Source organism: Mustela putorius, unplaced genomic scaffold (assembly GCF_011764305.1).
Source record: "Mustela putorius furo isolate JIRA1106 unplaced genomic scaffold, ASM1176430v1.1 tig00003834_pilon_pilon_pilon, whole genome shotgun sequence".
Taxonomy (NCBI): Eukaryota; Metazoa; Chordata; class Mammalia; order Carnivora; family Mustelidae; genus Mustela; species Mustela putorius.
In genome coordinates, this window is record NW_025421987.1 from 127,876,727 (window position 1) to 127,895,344 (window position 18,618).

The following is an 18,618-nucleotide window of genomic DNA, read 5'->3' on the forward strand; positions in this document are numbered from 1 at the left end:
ATCTCATGGTTTTACTAAATCAACAAATGTGAAAATAATTAATGTCAGTATTTTAGATGTTAATTTTGTACTCTTTTTGGAAAAGTAGGCATGTAGACTAACATTGGCAGCAATTTTTTTTAAGTCTACATTAGAATTGCTAACATTATTAAAAAATAGTACAGCTCTTCATTAATAAGCCTAGTTATCATAGCTTATTTTCATAGGATAATTTTTAATCGTCATAGGTTTTATCCTCATAATATGATGAAATGGGTCTTTGATTTGAATGACAGATAATAGTGCAATCCAGTTATCCCTTCCAAAGAGTTAATTAAGCAGAAAATAGAACCAATCTTACTGCTTATATCGTGTCCCACAGGGGATTTCAGAGGGACTAGGATAGCTCATTTCAGGTAGTAGCAAGTTGAATTGGCCTGACAGCCTCACTGAGTTTATAGAGCACTGAGATGACACATGGCTTCTTTCCAACCTAAGTGTTAAAGTAGTGGTGGTTTTCCAGTCCTGGGAATGAGTCCTCTAGGAATTGACTGACAGTTGTGATGGAAAGCACATGTTAAGGTATTTGAGAAGGTCCTTCCCCCTCTCAAATTGCACTTTCCCCCCTATATGCAGGTCAAAGGTTCAGAACCTAATGAGAAGACACAGAACAAGGCATATGGGACAAAAATAACATACGTGTATGTACTGAGAGCTAGGGAGGGTGGAAGATGTAGCTTATTATTTTTGGACAAGTAGGCTCCCTTATATTGCACTCCCATGTTAGGGAATTTTTACACTGCCCAGGTACAGCTTCACTCTCCAAGTAGAATACCCATTTATTTTTATTTATTTATTTATTTTTTAAAGATTTTATTTATTTATTTGACAGAGAGAAATTACAAGTACACTGAGAGGCAGGCAGAGAGAGAGAGAGAAGGAAGCAGGCTCCCTGCTGAGCAGAGAGCCCGATGCGGGACTCGATCCCAGGACCCTGAGATCATGACCTGAGCCGAAGGCAGCGGCTTAACCCACTGAGCCACCCAGGCGCCCCTAGAATACCCATTTAGATAAGACTTAAGATGGGGAATATGAGAAGACATATCTGTGTGGTTGGGGCCGGGCTCAAGGAGAAAGGGGCAGGAGTTGAGCTGAGCAGTTAGGCATGCTCAGTTTATTTTTTCCATAATTTCCAACTAGGTGTAGCATTTTATTTTCTCTTGAGTAGAATAAATAGAGGAACAGAGGGAGGATGAACAGGTTATATAAATTTGTTCTCACCATATACAAGGAAACATCAGGAATGGGGAGGAAGCAGTGAAGAAGTTCAGGTATCTTTAAAGCTTTTTTTCCCCTAGGAGCCATACAATTTATACTCTATGATATTAATAGTAGGAAGAAAAACTAAAATGTTAAAATATGCTACTTTTTATGACTTGGTTAAGTGTCCATGTATGTTGTTTAATTTCTAAACTGCCTTGTGTTTTATTATTTTGATAAATGCCCAAGGATGTGTAGCTTGTAGAATGTAAAATAATTGTGCAAACCTAGATCTAACTCTGTGTCTTCTATTTTATTTTACATTTTCATGAAAAATAAATAATTTTTGATTGAAAAAGTAATGTATACTCTTAACAATTCAAATAATGTAAACATATCCTAAGTAAAATTAGTGGACCCCACTCCCCCCAGCTCACGCATACTATACTGTTAACAGGTGTTATATCTCTTTTTATGTCTTTCCTTTACTTATATATTTACATATGTATATTTTCTTGTTAAATAAACATGGGATTACATTATGCATACAATTTTTAAGATTTTATTTAATTGACAGACATAGCGAGAGAGGGAACGTAAGCAGGGGGAACTGCAGAGGGAGAGGGAGAAGCAGGATCCCCGCTGAGCAGGGAGCCCAGTGTGAGGCTTGATCTCAGGACCCTGAGATCATGACCCGAGCAGAAGGCGTGCTTAATGACTGAGCCATCCAGGTGCCCCGGCATACAATTTTTAATATAGTTTTCAAATTTCAATTGACATATAACTTACATAAATTACTCAGATATTTAGTGTGTATGTATTGCAAATATTTTCTCCCATTCTAAAACTCTATGAAGCATAATGGTGTCATTATGGGTAGAAATTTATTTTTTATGGGGGTTACTTTGCCAATTTTTTCTTTTATGCTTAGTGCCTTTTTTTTCCTAAGAAAGCTTTGCCTACCCTGAAATAGCCAATACATTCTTTATGATCTCGTCTAGAAGCTTTTTTGTTTTAGCTTTTGCATTTAAGTCTGTGACTCATCTCAAATTAATTTGTAGTATAGAGTTTCATGGGATGTTTTATGGTTCAGAACATAGTCCAACATGGTAACGTTTTGTTTGATCTTGAAAAGGACATCGTGTTCTATTTCTGTTGAATAGAGTGTTATATCTGTGTCAAAATTGGTTGATTGTGTTATCTTTCTATATCCTTATTGAGTTTCTGCTACTTGCTCTGTCAGTTATTGAGAAAGAATATGGAGTTTTGAAGCTAAAGTTGCGGGTTTGTCTATGTACTCTCTCAATTTTATCAAGTTTTGCCTCAGGTATTTTGAAGTTCTGTTGTTAAGAGGCATAGTTAGGATTGTTATATCTTCTTGTTGAATGAGTCTTTGTGAAATGATCTTTATCTATCCCTGGAGATAATTTTTGCTCTGGAATCTGCTTTCCTGAAGTAGTATAGCCCTTCTGGCTTTCTTTTGATCACATTAGCATGATATATATTTTCCATTCTTTTATTTTTAACTTATGAATTTATTTATAAGGGGTTTCTTGCAGATAGCCTATATCTGAGTCTTGTTTTTAGAAAAAATCTAATTTGAGAATCTCTACCTTTTAATTAGTATGTTTAGACTTTTATATTTAGTGTGATTGTTGAAATAGGTTTAAATCTGCCATTTATGTTGTTTTTTCACCCATCATTTTGTTTCCTTTTTTCTTTTCCTGCCTTCTTTTGAAATTGACTTTTAAATGATTCCATTTTATCTCCTCTATAGAGTTATTACTCATTTTTCTTTACAGTATTAATCTCTAACATATTACAATTGACTTTCAAGTAATGATACATGGATTCATACAGATAAGAACTTTGTATAAGAAGCTTACACCAGAACTTACTGTATATAATGTTATATAAATTTATATATCCTATATAAGAAATCTATATAAGGCCATTACACCAGGATATATCTAGTACTCCATTTCTAGCCTATTATTGTACATTTTACTTCTACATGTTTTGTTTTTTGTTCTATATATATATTTAAAAATTTTACTTATTTATTTGACAGATCACAAGTAGGCAGAGAGGCAGGCAGAGTGAGGAAGAGAAGCAGGCTCCCTGCTGAGCAGAGAGCCCGATGTAGGGCTGGATCCCAGGACTCTGGGATCATGACCCGAGTTGAAGGCAGAGGCTTTAACCCACTGAGCCACCCAGGCACCCCTGTTCTATATATTTTAAAAGATTTTACTTATTAGAGTGCACATATGAGTGGGGTGGGTGAGGGGCAGAGGAGGAGGCAGAGGGAGAAGCAGTGTGCATGGCTTGATCCCAGGATCCTGGGATTATGAGCTTAGCTGAAGGCAGATGCTTAACAACAGAGTCACCCAGGCGACCCTGTTGTTGTACCTGTTGAGGTACAACTGACACAATTTTAAGTGTGATATAGTGATAATTTGATCTATATATACAAGGTGAAAGGATTCCCCCACTGAGTTAATTAAAACATCAATCACCTCATATATTTATCTCTCTCTTCTTTTTTGGATGAGTGCATTTTTATTCTACTCTTTAAGTAAATTCCCATTGTACAGTACAGGGTTGTCGACTATAGTCACCGTGTTTTACATTAGATCCTCAGACCTTATTTATTTTATAGCTGAAAGTTTGTACCCTTCACAAACCTTCCCTATCCACCCCCACCTTTATCTTTGTTTTTGAAAGGTATTTTTATTGGAAATACATTTGTAGGTTGACAGTTACCAGTCTTTTTTTGTTTTTTTTTCCTTTATGTTTTAAAGATACTGCTCGCACTATCTTTTGGCTTGCATTGTTTCTGATGAGAAGTTTTCTGTTACCCTTATCTTTGTTCCCCTCTACATAATGTGTCTTTTTCTCTTTAGTATTGTTTTTAACAGTTTGAGTATGATGTGCCTTGGTGTAATTTTTTTTTTTTTTGCTTGATTCCTTCCCAATTGAGGTTCATTGAATTTCATAAGTTGAGAATTACTAGTTTTTGTGAATTTAAAAGTTTTCAGCCTGTATTTCAACCTTCCACTGCTCTCTTGCCATCTTTGGGATTTTATTGTGTATACATTAGGTTGTTTGAAGTTGCCCTATAGTTCACTGATCCATTGATGCTCTGTTCCCTTTCCCTGCCCCCAGCCTTCTTTCTGTGTTTATTTTAGATAGTTTTTATTGGTAATTTCTATGTCTCAAAGTTCAGTAATCATTAAGTTTCCAGAATGTAATCTGTTAATCCAACTCAGTATATTTTTCATATAAGACTCTGTAATGTCTGGCCTTTTGATTTGGGCCATTTTTATATCTTCTATTTCACATTTTATCATGCTTATGCTTTCTTCTTCCTTCTTAGTGTATAGACAATATTTATAATAGCCATTTTAATATATTTTTCTCTAAATCCATTGTATGTTTCATTTCTAACTAAATTTTCTTCTTAGGAGTCATTTTTTTTCTGTTTCTTTGCATGTGTGGCAATATTAATGGATGCCAGACATTGCACTTTTTATATTGTTAGGTGCTAGAGTTTTTGTATTCTTATTTTGAAAATTTTTCTATTTTGCAGACACCTGGCTGGCTCAGTTGTAGGAACATAGGACTCCTGATCTGAGGGTTGTCAGTTCAAGCCCACATGGGGTGTGGAACCAACTTAAAGATTTTTTTTTTTTTAAGATTTTATTTATTTATTTGGCAGACAGAGATCACAAGCAGGCAGAGAGGCAGGCAGAGAGAGAGAGAGAGAGGAAGCAGGCTCCCTGCAGAACAGAGAGCCTGATGTGGGACTCGATCCCAGAACCCTGGGATCATGACCTGAGCCGAAGGCAGAGGCTTTAGCCCACTGAGCCACCCAGGTCCCCCTTAAAGATTTTTTTAAATTTGTAATTATCTTTTATTCCTTTAAATTCTTGTGTGGTTTTTCTTGGATCATTTAAGTTATGTAGAAACAGTTTGGTCCTTTTTAAAAAATTATTTTATTAACATGTAATTATTATTAGCCCCAGGGGTACAGGTCTGTGAATGGTTAGGCTTACATTTTTCACAGTACTCACCATAGCACATACCGTCCCCAATGTCCATAACCCAACCACGCTCTCCCTACCCCCCCGACCCCCCAGCAACCCTCAGTTTTGTGAAATTAAGAGTCTCTTATAGTGTTTCCTTCCCAATCTCATTTGTTTCATTTTTTCCTTCCCTGTCCCCTAAGCCTCCCCACCCTGCCTCTCAAATTCCTCATATCAGAGAGATCATATGGTAATTGTCTTTTTCTGATTGACTTACTTCGCTCAGCATAATACCCTCTAGTTCCATCCAAGTCATTGCAAATGGCAAGATTTCATTTCTTTTGATGGCTGCATAGTATTCCGTTGTGTATATATACCACATCTTCTTTATCCATTCATCTGTTGATGGACATCTAGGTTCTTTCCATAGTTTGGCTATTGTGGACATTGCTGCTATAAACATTTGGGTGCACATGCCCCTTTGGATCACTACATTTGTACCTTTAGGGTAAATGCCCAGTAGTGTGACTGCTGGGTGGTAGGGTAGCTGTATTTTCAACTTTTTGAGGAACCTCCATGCTGTTTTCCAGAGTGATTGCACCAGCTTGCATTCCCACCAACAGTGTAGGAGGGTTCTCCTTTCTCTGCATCCTCGCCAGCATCTGTCGTTTCCTGACTTGTTAATTTTAGCCATTCTGACTGGTGTGAGGTGGTATCTCACTGTAGTTTTGATTTGTATTTCCCTGATGCCGAGTGATGTGGAGCACTTTTTCATGTGTCTGTTGGCCATCTAGATGTCTTCTTCGCAGAAATGTCTATTCATATCCTCTGCCCATTTTTTGATTGGATTATTTGTTCTTTGGGTGTTTGAGTCTGATAAGTTCTTTCTAGATTTTGGATACTAGCCTTTTATCTGATATATCATTGGCAAATATCTTCTCCCATTCTGTCAGTTTTCTTTTAGTTTTGTTGACTGTTTCCTTTGCTGTGCAAATGCTTTTGATCTCGACAAGTCCCAGTAGTTCATTTTTGCCCTTGCTTCCCTTGCCTTTGGTGGATGTTTCTAGGAAGAAGTTGCTGTGGCTGAGGTCGAAGAGGTTGCTACCTGTGCTCTTGTCAAGGATTTTGATGGATTCCTGTCTCAAATTAAGGTCCTTCATCCATTTTGAGTCTATTTTTGTGTGTGGTGTAAGGAAATGGTCCAGTTTCATTTTTCTGCATGTCGCTGTGCAATTTTCCCAACACCATTTGTTGAAGAGACTGTCTTTTTTTTTCCACTAGCCATCCTTTCCTGCTTTGTCAAAGATTAGTTGACCATAGAGTTGAGAGTCCACTTCCAGACTCTCTATTCTGTTCCATTGATCTATGTGTCTGTTTGTGCCAGTACCATATGTCTTGATGATGACAGCTTTGTCATAGAGCTTGAAGTCTGGAATTGTGATGCCACCAACTTTGGCTTTTTTTTTTTTTTGCAATATTCCTCTGGCTATTTGAGATCTTTCCTGGTTCCATATAAACTTTAGGATTATTTGTTCCATTTCTTTGAAAAAAAAATGGTATTTTGATAGGGATTGCATTGAACGTGTAGATTGCTTTAGGTAGCATAGACATTTTCACAGTATTTGTTCTTCCAATCCATGAGCATAGAAGGTTTTTCATTTCTTTGTGTCTTTCTCGAGTGTTCTATAGTTTTCTGAGTACAGATTCCTTGCCTCTTTGGTTAGGTTTATTCCTAGGTATCTTATAGATTTGGGTGCCATTGTAAATGGGATCAACTCCTTAATTTCTGTTTCTTCTGTCTTGCTATTGGTGTATAGAAATGCAACTGATTTCTGTGCATTGGTTGTATATCCTGACACTTTACTGAATTCCTGTACAAGTTCTAGCAGTTTTGGAGTGGAGTCTTTTGGGTTTTCCACATAAAGTATCATATCATCTGCAAAGAGAGTTGGATGACTTCTTTGCTGATTCAGATGCCTTTAATTTCTTTTTGTTGTTTGATTGCTGAGGCTAGGAGTTCTAGTACTATGTTGAATAGCAGTGGTGATAATGGACATCCCTGCTATGTTCTTGACCTTGCAGGAAAAGCTCTGTTTTTCCCCATTGAGAATGATATTTGCTGTGGGTTTTTCATAGATGGCTTTTTATATTGGGCTATGTACCCTCTATCTCTACACTTTGAAGAGTTTTGAACAAGAAGGATGCTGTACATGGTCAAATGCTTTTTCAGCATGTAATGAAAGTATCATATGGTTCTTACTCTTCCTTTTTCTAATGTATCACATTGATTGATTTGCAGATGTTGAACCAACCTTGCCCTGGAATAAATCCCACTTGGTCGTGGTGAATAATCCTTTTAATGTACTCTTGGATCCTTTTGGCTAGTAATTTGCTGAGAATTTTTGCATCTGTGTTCATTAAAGATATTGGTCTGTAATTCTCCTTTTTGATGGGGTGTTTGTCTGGTTTTGAGATCAAGGTAATGCTAGCCTCATAAAGTGAGTTTGGAAGTTTTCCTTCCATTTCTATTTTTTGGAACTGTTTCAGGAGAGTAGGTATTAATTCTTCTTTAAATGTTTTGTAGAATTCTCCTGAGAAGCTTTCTGGCCCTGGGCTTTTGTTTTTTGGGAGATTTTTGATGACTGTTTCAATCTCCTCACTGGTTATGGGTCTGTTCAGGTTTTCTTTTTCTTCCTGGTTCAGATTTGGTAGTTTATAGGTCTCTAGAAATGCATCGATTTCTTTCACATTGTCAAATTTGCTGGCATATAGTTGCTCATAATATGTTCTTATATTGTTTGTATTTCTTTGGTGTTGGCTGTGATCTTTCCTCTTCCATTCATGATTTTCTTAATTTGTGTCCTTGCTCTTTTCTTTTCGATAAGTCTGGTCAGGGGTTTATCAATCTTATTAATTCTTTCAAAGAACCAGCTTCTAGTTTCGTTGATTTGTTCTACTGTTCTTTCGGCTTCTATTTCATTGATTTCTTTTCGGATCTTTATGATTTCTCTTCTCTTGCTGGATTTAGGCTTCCTTTACTGTTCTTTCTCAGCTTCTTTAGGTGTAGGGTTAGGTTGTGTACTGAGACCTCTCATTTCTTGATAAAGGCTTGTATTGCTATATACTTTCCTCTTAGAACAACCTTTGCTGTGTCCCAGAGATTTTGAACATGTGTTTTCATTTTCATTTGTTTCCAAAATTTTTTCAATTTTTCTTTAATTTCCTGGTTGACCCATTCATTCTTCAGTAGGATGCTCTTTATCCTCTATGTATTTGAGTTCTTTCCAGTTTTCCCCTTGTGATTGAGTTCTAGCTTCAGAGTGTTGTGATCTGAAAATATGCAAGGAATGATCCCAGTCTTTTGGTACCAGCTGAGACCTTATTCGTGAACCAGGATGTGATCTATTCTGGAGAATATTCCATGTGCACTAGAGAAGAATATGTGGATATTTGGGATGGAATATTTTGAATATATCTCTGATGTCTCTGATGTCCATCTGGTCCAGTGTGTCATTTAAAGCCTTTATTTCCTTGTTGAGCTCTTGTTTGGATGATATGTCCATTTCAGTGAGGGGGGTCCCCTACTATTATTGTATTACTGTTGATGTGTTTCTTTGATCATGTTGTTAATCGGTTTATATACTTGGATGCTCCCATGTTAGGGGCATAGATATTTAAAATTGTTAGATATTCTTGTTGGACAGATTCTTTAGGTATGATATAGTGTCTTCCTCATCTCTTATTATAGCCTTTGGCTTAAAATCTAATTTATTTGACATAAGGATTGCCACCCCAGCTTTCTTTTGATGTCCATTAGCATGGTAAATTATTTTCCACCCCCTCACTTTAAATCTGGAGGTGTCTTTGGCTCTGAAATGAGTTTCTTCTAGACAGCATATTGATGGGTCCTGGTTTTTAATCCATTCTGATACCCAGTGTCTTTTGATTGGGGCATTTAGCCTATTTACATTCAGGGTAACTAATGAAAGATATGAATTTAATGCCACTATATTTCCTGTAAGGTGACTTTTACTGTATATGGTCTCTATTCCTTTCTGGTCTACTATTTTAGTCTCCCTTTTGCTTAGAGGACCACTTTCAAACCACCTTGGAGGGGTGGTTTGGTGTTTGCAAATTCTTTTAATTTTTATTTGTCCTGGAAGCTCTTTATCTCTCCTTCTATTTTCAAAGGCAGCCTAGCTGGATATAGTATTCTTGGCTGCATATTTTTCTTGTTTAGTGCTTTGAATATATCATGCCAGGTTCTTTCTGGCCTTCCAGGTCTCTGGGGATAAGTCCGCTACCAATCTAATATTTTTACCATTGTATGTTACAGACATCTTGTCCTGGGCTGCTTTCAGGATTTTTTCTTTGTCACTAAGACTTATAAGTTTTACTATTAGATCACAGAGTGTGGACCTATTTTTTTTGAGGTGCGTTTTCTGTGCCTTCTGGATTTTGATGCTTGTTCCCTTTGCCATATTAGGGCAATTCTCTACAATAATTTGCTCCAATATACCTTCTGCCCCCCTCTCTCTTTCTTCTCCTTTTGGGATCCCAATTATTCTAATGGTATCGTCTTATGGTATCACTTGTCTCTTGAATTCTTCCCTCATGGTCTAGTATTTGTCTCTCTTTTGCTCAGTTTCTTTATTCTCCATCATTTGATCTTTTATATCACTAATTCTCTCTTCTGCCTCATTTATCCTAGCAGTAATTGCCTCCATTTTTTATTTCACCTCATTAATAACTTCTTTGATTTCAACCTGGTTTGATTTTAGTTTTTATTTCTCCAGAAGGGATTTTATTTCTCTAGACAGGGTTTCTATAATATCCTCCATGCCTTTTTTGAGCCCCGCTAGCACCTTGAGAATTGTCATTCTGAACTCTAGTGCTGACATATTATCAATGTCTGTATTGATTAGGTCCCTAGCTGTTGGTACTGCCTCTTGTTTTTTTTTTTTTTTTTGTGTGGTGAGTTTTTCTGCCTTGTCATTTTATCCAGATATGAATATATGAATGAGAGAATAAAATACTAAAAGGGTGGCAAAGACCCTAGAAAAATATATGCTAACCAAATCAGAAGACATCTGAAACAGGAATATATATATATTCCCCCCCCATTCTTCTCTATATATATTCTTCCCAATATATATATATAATATATATATATTATATATATATTAGGCTGATGAATAAGACAGAGTCATCCATTTGATTTTGGGTGTATTGTGGTCTCTTAGAAGAAATTACCTCCTAAAATTTTAAAGAAAAAAAAAGTATATATATACACAGAGATTATAGTAAACACAATGAAGGGGTGGAATATGACTGTAAAGATGAAAATTAAAAAAAGAAAAGATTCTAAAAAATGAATTGATAAGGGAAGTTGGTTGTAAAATGAAAAAAAAAGGGGGAGAATGTGATCAGACTGGAGAGTAGAACAAAATCATGTGCTAAATTTAGGATATATTTTGATTTATTAGAAGAAATTGTATCCCAACATTTAAAAGAAAAAATCCTATATGTGTACTAAAAATAAAATTAAGTACAATTTAAGGGTAAAATATGACTTTAACAATGAAAATTTAAAAAGATTAAAAGAAAAATGTATTCTTAAGATAAAATAGTTAAAAAACATTATAAGAGGAAAGAGGAAAAGTTAAAAAATAGAATAAAAAAGGAAATTAAAAAGAATTCACTTAACAAGACTAAAGGATCGTGGGGAAAATGCCATGAATTCTATGCAGTGCTTTTTCATAGCTCTGGAGTTCATAGTTCTTGTTGATCTGAACTTGGTCTTGGCTGGATGTTCTTACTGATCTTCTGGGGGAGGGGCCTGTTGCAGTGATTCTCAAATGTCTTTGCCAAAGTTGGAATTGTCATGCCCTTACCAAGGGCCACGCTAAGCAATCTGTTCAGGTTTGCTCTCCAGAGCTTTTGTTCCCTGAATGCTTTCTGTAGAGCTCTGGAGGATGGGAGTGAAAATGGTAGGCTTCCAGTCTCTGGCCTGGTGGAGCTTAGAGCTCAGGGCTCCACTCCTAAGTGCAAAAAGCAGTCAATCCCTCCCGTCTCTCTAGTCTCTGGATGCACTCTATGCTCACCTGGCCTGTGATTGAGCATTTTTATCTCTGGTGCACAGCCCTGTTTGGAGTTGCCAAACCTAGAAGATTCCTGCCACACATTCCTGTGCACTCCTCCCAGAGGAGAAAGGAGGGGGTTTCCTTGGATCTGCCACTTGTGCAGTCCCTGCTTGAAGGGTAGTGGCCTGAGAGTACCTTGGATCATGGCTTAAGGTATCTCTGAACTGAGAGCCTATTCCTTGGCTCCAGTTCCGTCTCTGTAGTCAGCTTCCCTGCTCTGATACCTGACAGCTTCACCACCCTCAGACATCCCTGGTCTTTTGGTATCCCTGCGGGTCCTGAGACCACCCTGTGCCTGTGAGGGCTCGACTCCTGTGTAGCTTCTGGAGCATTGTTCCTCAGTGGAGTAGACTTCCTCAGTGGAGCAGACTTCGCAGTGGATCAAAGTTCTGATTATGTGCTCTCCTGCTCCATGGCTTCCTGGGAGTTGCCCCTTCCCACTGCAGTCTCTCTTCCTGTTGCTTCGGATTCACTTCTCTGCACATCCTACCTTCCAGGAAGTGGTCGATTTTCTGTTCCTAGAATTGCTGCTCTTCTTTTCGATCTCCTGTTGAGTTTGTAGGTATTCGGAATGGTTTGATAACTATCTTGCTGAACTACTGGGACCTAATGCTGTTTCAGTTTGCTATTCCTGTGCCATCTTGTTTCCTCCAGTTTGATCCTTTTTTTTTTTTTTTAAAGATTTTATTTATTTGACAGAGAAATCACAAGTAGGCAGAGAGGCAGGCAGAGAGAGAGAGGGGAGGAAGCAGGCTCCCTGCTGAGCAGAGAGCCCGATGCGGGGCTCGATCCTGGGATCTTGACCTGAGCCGAAGGCAGAGGCTTTAACCCGCTGAGCCACCCAGGCGCCCCCAGTGTGATCCTTTTTGAGGCTAGTTTTTAAGCATTGTTAGGACAATCCAGAACAGCCTTTAGTTTAGTATTAATTTGGTCACACTCCTGAGGCAATACATTTCTTGGGACATTGCCTTGTATTTTAGGTGGTGTTTGGCTGATTGGTATGCTAATTATTTCCAGCCTGGAGTGATTCCTAAAGATTGTTCTTCTTGGTGCTTTTGATTTTAAAAGTATCTTCCATTTTTATGTTATACTCATATTACATATTTTTCAGATTATTTTAGCATTTTAATTTTTAAATTTATTGTATTTTTCAAGTTTTTATATAAATTCCAGTTAACATACAGTGTAATATTATTTTCAGGTATAGAATTTTAGTGATTCATCAGTTACATACAACACGTAGTACTCATCACAACATAATAGTCATTGCCCACATAACCCACCCTCCCTTCCAGTAACTCCCAGTTTGTTCTCTGTAAGTAAGAGGTCTGTTTTATGGCTTGCCTCTCTTTTTTTCTCCCATGTTCTTCTGTTTTGTTTCTTAAATTCCACATACGAATGCGACCGTAGAGTATTTGTCTTTCTCTGAATTATTTTGTGTAACATAATACACGTCACTGCAGTTGGCAAGATTTTGTTCTTTTTGATGGCTAAGCAATATTCCAGTGTGTGTGTGTGTGTGTGTACCGCATTTTTAAAATGCATTCTTTAGTTGATAAACATTTGGGATCTTTTCATAATTTGACAATTACAGATAATGCTGCTGTAAAAAAAGGGTGCATGTGTCCCTTCAAATCAGTATTTTTGATCCTTTGGGTGAATACCTAATAGTGCAATTGCTGGATCATGGGGCATTTCTATTTTTAACTTTTTGAGGAATCTCTGTACTGTTTTCCAGAGTCTCTTATTTTTATTAAAATATATTAAAATTATGTTATGCTAAGTTTTAGTGATTAAAAGATTAAATTGATTTAGTGATTAAATTGTCGTAATTTCATAATAGTCTGAAAGGATGATCACATCTTCTAAGTACCTAATACATGCAGAGGCAGATAATATATTCTTGGTATCAGGCCTTTATTTGCACTGGTTATGAATAAATTGCATGTATGTATTTCTCCTGTTAAATAACCCCCTTTCACTCTTCTCTCTTTCACTAGGAAGAACGTATTGTGAATCACATGGCTGCAAAGATTATTGAAAATGTCTGCACTACCTTTTCTGCTCAGGCCCAGGGCTTTATTACAGGGGAAGTTGGACCCGTCTTATGGTACCTATTCAAACATTCCACTGTTGATTCTCTCAGGATCACAGCAATATCGGTAAGATGGAGCATCTTTGGGGGATATATCTGGGTATATTTAAATACGAAGTCTGACAAACTGCCAGAAATAGAGTAAATTTCAAATGCAGTAAAATTTCAGTGAATAAGTAGCACACAAATCTCAGACTAATATAGTTGGTGACAACAAGAATTTTTCTTTTAAAACAAAATTTTCAAAATTGGGGTTGGAAAACCTTGGAACTGTGGGGACCTTGTGTGACCATATGTTATGGTTTCAGAAACAATTGGGAAGTGATAGTGGAATACTGTGCTCATGGGTAGGGTATAGCACTTGGTTTGGTTTATGTTTAGTGTTCCCTGATTTTTCCTGCTAGCCCCCTCTTTCAGATTTTATACTAAATTTATTGTGAATTAATTATGAGGTGAATTCATGTTAATGTTCTGGCATCTGTGGTTTTGCAGCTTTTGTATTTTGATTGGCTGTCTACTACTCTGCTCACATGGTTATGGTGACTTGGTGTAAAAGATAATTATGTATGAAGAGGTGTTAACATATCAATTTAACAGTCTGTTGAACAAATACAACCCTTGCTCATACAATTTATTAAAATACTCTTTTTGATCACTGGTCTCATGTGGACTCTCAGTATTTTATGGCAGCCTTGCTGTCTCTCTCTCTCTCCCCTGCTCATTCTTGCACTTCTCTCTTTCTTCCCTTACTCTCTTTCCTTAGACCTCCAACCCATATTTTTCTCCTCCATCCTCAGTAAGTGACTTTCTCCAGTACTTCCCAGAGAAAAATGGAGACTTCCAGTGGTAATTATCCCAGCGTACGTCTACCATCTCTGTAGACTAATTTACATCCCACCGCCTGCCCTTACCTGGTCCTGTCTTTCTTTTTTATTTTTTTTATTTTTTATAAACCCTTTTTTTTTTTTTTTAAAGATTTTATTTATTTATTTGACAGAGAGAGATGACAAGTAGATGGAGAGAGAGGCAGGCAGAGAGAGAGAGAGGGAAGCAGGCTCCCCGCTGAGCAGAGAGCCCGATACGGGACTCGATCCCAGGACCCTGAGATCGCGACCCGAGCCGAAGGCAGCGGCTTAAACCACTGAGCCACCCAGGCACCCTATCTTTCCCTCCTGTTAGAGTTGATGAACTATCCCTTCTCCTGGTAGAGACAAATCTCTCCCTATTTTTTCCCATCTTCCTCCTGTTCCTTTCTTGGGAATTTCACTCAAATGGTTATTTTTGCTCTTTCCTGAATCTTTAACTCTCCCTCTCTACTAGATCATTCTAATCAGCATTCAGATATTCTTTATCCCATTACAAAGAATAAAAGCACACATGCCGACATATCAAAGAGTCGCTAGGCTTCATGTCCCCCCCTTCACATCCGTACTTCTTTAAAGAATTATTGCCACAAACTGTCACTCCTTTCTGGCCGTTTCCTCTTTAACCCAGTGCAGTATCTGCCCCAAAATGCCACTGAAGCTGGTCTTGCTGAGATATTTATTGACGTTTGTGTTGCTAAATCCTGGTAATATTTATGGATGTCTTCCAGTTCTTACCTTAAATTTACCTATGTAACAAATGCTAACCATTCTGTTTGTTGACTGTTATTAAGCAAAGGGTATGTAGCATCTGCCTCTCTTCCTGTCTGTCTCTTACACACACACACACACACACACACACACACACACATGCTTCTGGAGCCACATGATTTCAAACTGACAGAAAAATCCTAATTATGATATTAGTAATTATGGAGAGACTGTCAGAAAGAATTACAAAGTATACCAGTGAACTTTCTCAAGGCACCTTGGAATCCTATCTTAGAACATCCATTTTACACTACATCTTCTCTCTATACAATGGAATATTACTCAATCATCAGAAAGAATGAAATCTTGCCATTTGAAATGATGTGGATGGAACTACAGGGTATTATGCTGAGTGAGGTAAGTCCGAAAAAGACAAATAGCATATATTCACTCGTGTGGAATTTAAGAAAGAAAACAGAGGATCGTAGGGGAAGGGAATGAAAAAGAAGATGAAAACAAAGAGGGAGGCAAACCATCAGAGATTTAACTGTAGGGAATAACCTGTGGGTTGTTGAAGGGGAAGGGAGTAGGGGAATGGGGCAGTTGGGTGATGGACATTGGGGAGGGCATATGATGTGATGAGCTCTGGTTGTTGTATGCAACTGAGGAATCACTAAATTCTACCTCTGAAACTGATAATACACTATATGTTAATTAAATTGAATTTAAAAAATTAAAAACATCCATTTTAATTCTGGGCCTTTAAAAAAAAGTCTGTCTTGCTTTATTTGGGTTTATGTAGTTTTCATCTTTATACTCAAGCTTAGTTTCTTTACTTGGCAAATTTTTTTTCCAATTTTCACCAAAGTTAGGCCTTTCTTCACCTGACACATTAAGCTTCACTCTTTCATCTTGGGGTGCTTGTATTTTGCTCTTAGCTTTCATCTGAATCATTAATTTTTCACTGAAATTTTGCCCATTATCCCCAAAAAGTCTCTCCTTTCTTTGCTCCAGGATCCTGTTCAGTATCATGTGTTTTGTACTGTTTTCCTATTTCTTTAGTCTCCTCCAATATGAAACAGTTCCCCAGTCTTCCTGTGTACTTCATGTCCTTTACTATTTTAAAGAATATAGGGCTTTTATTTTATAGAGGGAGGCTTGGCCTGGGTCTGTCTGGTGCTTCTTCATGAAACCTCCTTAGCACTATTGACAACTCCTGCCTGTAACCAGTCTGTGATGGGAGTCATCTATTTTTATTATTTCTTCTCGAGCAGGAGTTGGCAATTGGTTTCTATAAAGGGCCAGATAATAAAGAGCTTGCCTTGGTAGGCCACATGTAGTCTCTGTTGCACATCCTTTTTGTTTTGTTTTCTACAGCCCCTCTAAAAGTGTAAAAACCATTTTTTTTTAAAAGAAAGATTTTTATTTATTATTTGAAAGAGAGAGACAGAGTGAGAGCATGCACGAATGGCAGGGTTGAGGGGAAAGCAGATTCTCAGCTGAGCAGAGAGCCTGACACCCATGTGTCTTGAGATCATGATGTGAGCAGAAGGCAGAAGCTTAATTGACTGAGCCACCCCGGGTGCCCCTCATTTCTCTTTCTCTCTCTCTTTTTTTTCCCTTCTCTCTCTCTTTCTTTCTGTCTCTTTCTTTCCTTCCTTTGCCTTTCCTTCCTTCCTTCCTTCCTTAAGCTTTTATTTATTTGAGAAAGAGAAAGCACAAGCCAGTGGCTGGGTGAGGGGGAGGTGGTGTGTGGGGTAAAAAGCAGAGAAGAGGGAGAAACAGGCTGCTCTCTGAACAGGCAGCTTGACACAGGGCTTGGTCTCAGGACCCCAAGATCATGGCCTGAGCTGAAGGCAGACACTTAACTGAGCCACCCAGATGCCCCCAAAACCATTCTTCTTGTATATCTCATGAGCTGTGGAAAAACGGGTCTTTGGTAGTGGTTGGTATTCTACTATAACAGAGCTCTTTCTCTTCTTCCATGTGTATGTGTGTATTTATTTAATTATTTTGATGAATAACTACTTTGTGCAATGGATCATAACGTGATCCTCCTGCCACTATTATTATTTGTGGGGATGCTGTAGTCATCCTAGATTTGGCCAATGTGAGCCCTTCAAGCTGGCTTCTGTGTTCTATGGACCCATTTCTTTTTTAAAAATTTATTTAAAAAATTTTTTTAAAGATTTTCTTTGACAGAGACAGTGAGAGAGGGAACCCAAGCAGAGGTTGTGAGAGAGGGAGAAGCAGGCTTCCCATGGAGCAGAGAGCCTGATACAGGGCTCAATCTCAGGACCCTGGGATCATGACACGAGCCGAAGGCAGACCCTTAACGCCTGAGCCACCTAGGTGCCTCTCGGTGGATCCATTTCCACCATTGTTTGAGCACTTCATTATTTTCTGATATCACCTGATGTTCTGGGTTATTTTTACTTTCTCTCTCCCAGCTCTGGAATCCGTCATTTTTTGGGGGGGAATCTTTGGTATTTAGAAGCCAAGATCTGGGTGCTCTTTGTGTTTATTCCTATGGGGTGTCATTGTTTCTATGTCTTCTTAATATTTAGAGTTAGAAAAAAATATATCCATCCATCCCTATATATTTATAATTGTTTTTATATATATCATTGTACATATTCAGAACAAAACTCATGCATTCATGTTGATACTTCCAAATTTAATCTAATACCTTAAGATTCTTTCTAGCCTTCCCCCTTTCCGTGTTTGTAAATCCCTTCTCAGATGGAGACAAACATGGCTCCTGTTATTCTCCATATCTGTACTGGTTTGTTCAGTGAATTTACTTATATAAGACTCCATCTACTCAGGCCACTTCCACTGTGTCATCCTCTGTCTTCCTTGCCATTGCCACCCTGCTTCCTTGACCACTTGTGCTCAGTTCCCTCTCCCCCTTACCGTCCCCTTTCCTCAAGCACTGACATGTTGACCTTGGGAAGGGAAAGTGAGAGGAGATGGATTAAGGAAAACAAAGGGTCAAGTGTTCTTTTTCATACTTTCCCTTAACTCCTCTCACCTCACTGTTCACATTCAGTTACTTAACCTTCCTGGGAACCTCATTCCCTCTCAGGTTGCTGTGTTGCTACTGCCATGGTCTAGGCCCCACCATCTCTCCTGTGGACCTCTCAAGTGGCCTCCTCACTGGTCTTCCTATGGCCAGTATGCCCCACTAATATCATTCTCCACACAGAGAGCATTTCCTAAAAATCATGTATCTTATAGCTTTTTACTATTTTTCTTCAAGGATTGGTACAACTTTAAGCAAAATACCAGGTAGAAGTTAAGAATTGGCGAGGCTTTCACTTTTAGGACTAATTCATTAATAAATAAATAAATACTATTTAAAGCAGTTAACACATTGTGCTTAATAAAATAGTTGTTAGCTTATTATAATTATAATGTAATTATATTGATTATCAACTCCTATAAAGCCAGGATTCATCTCTCTGTTTGAAGCCAGGTCTTTGATTACAAGTGAAGATTTTTCCTGCAAAAAATGAGAGGAAGGGATCCTTCTGTCCCAC

The 18,618-nt window shown here is 37.9% G+C and overlaps 1 protein-coding gene across 9 annotated transcripts in view; it reads left to right on the top strand.

Moving 5' to 3' along the window:
* ULK4 (unc-51 like kinase 4) overlaps positions 1-18,618 on the top strand; it is a 653,086-nt gene that overhangs the window by 104,149 nt on the left and 530,319 nt on the right. For all 9 annotated transcript variants that reach the window (XM_004754228.3, XM_013057115.2, XM_013057114.2 and 6 more), the window contains one exon: positions 13,408-13,569. In XM_004754228.3, coding sequence (XP_004754285.1) covers positions 13,408-13,569 — 162 coding nt within the window. The remainder of the gene's footprint in view (positions 1-13,407; positions 13,570-18,618) is intronic.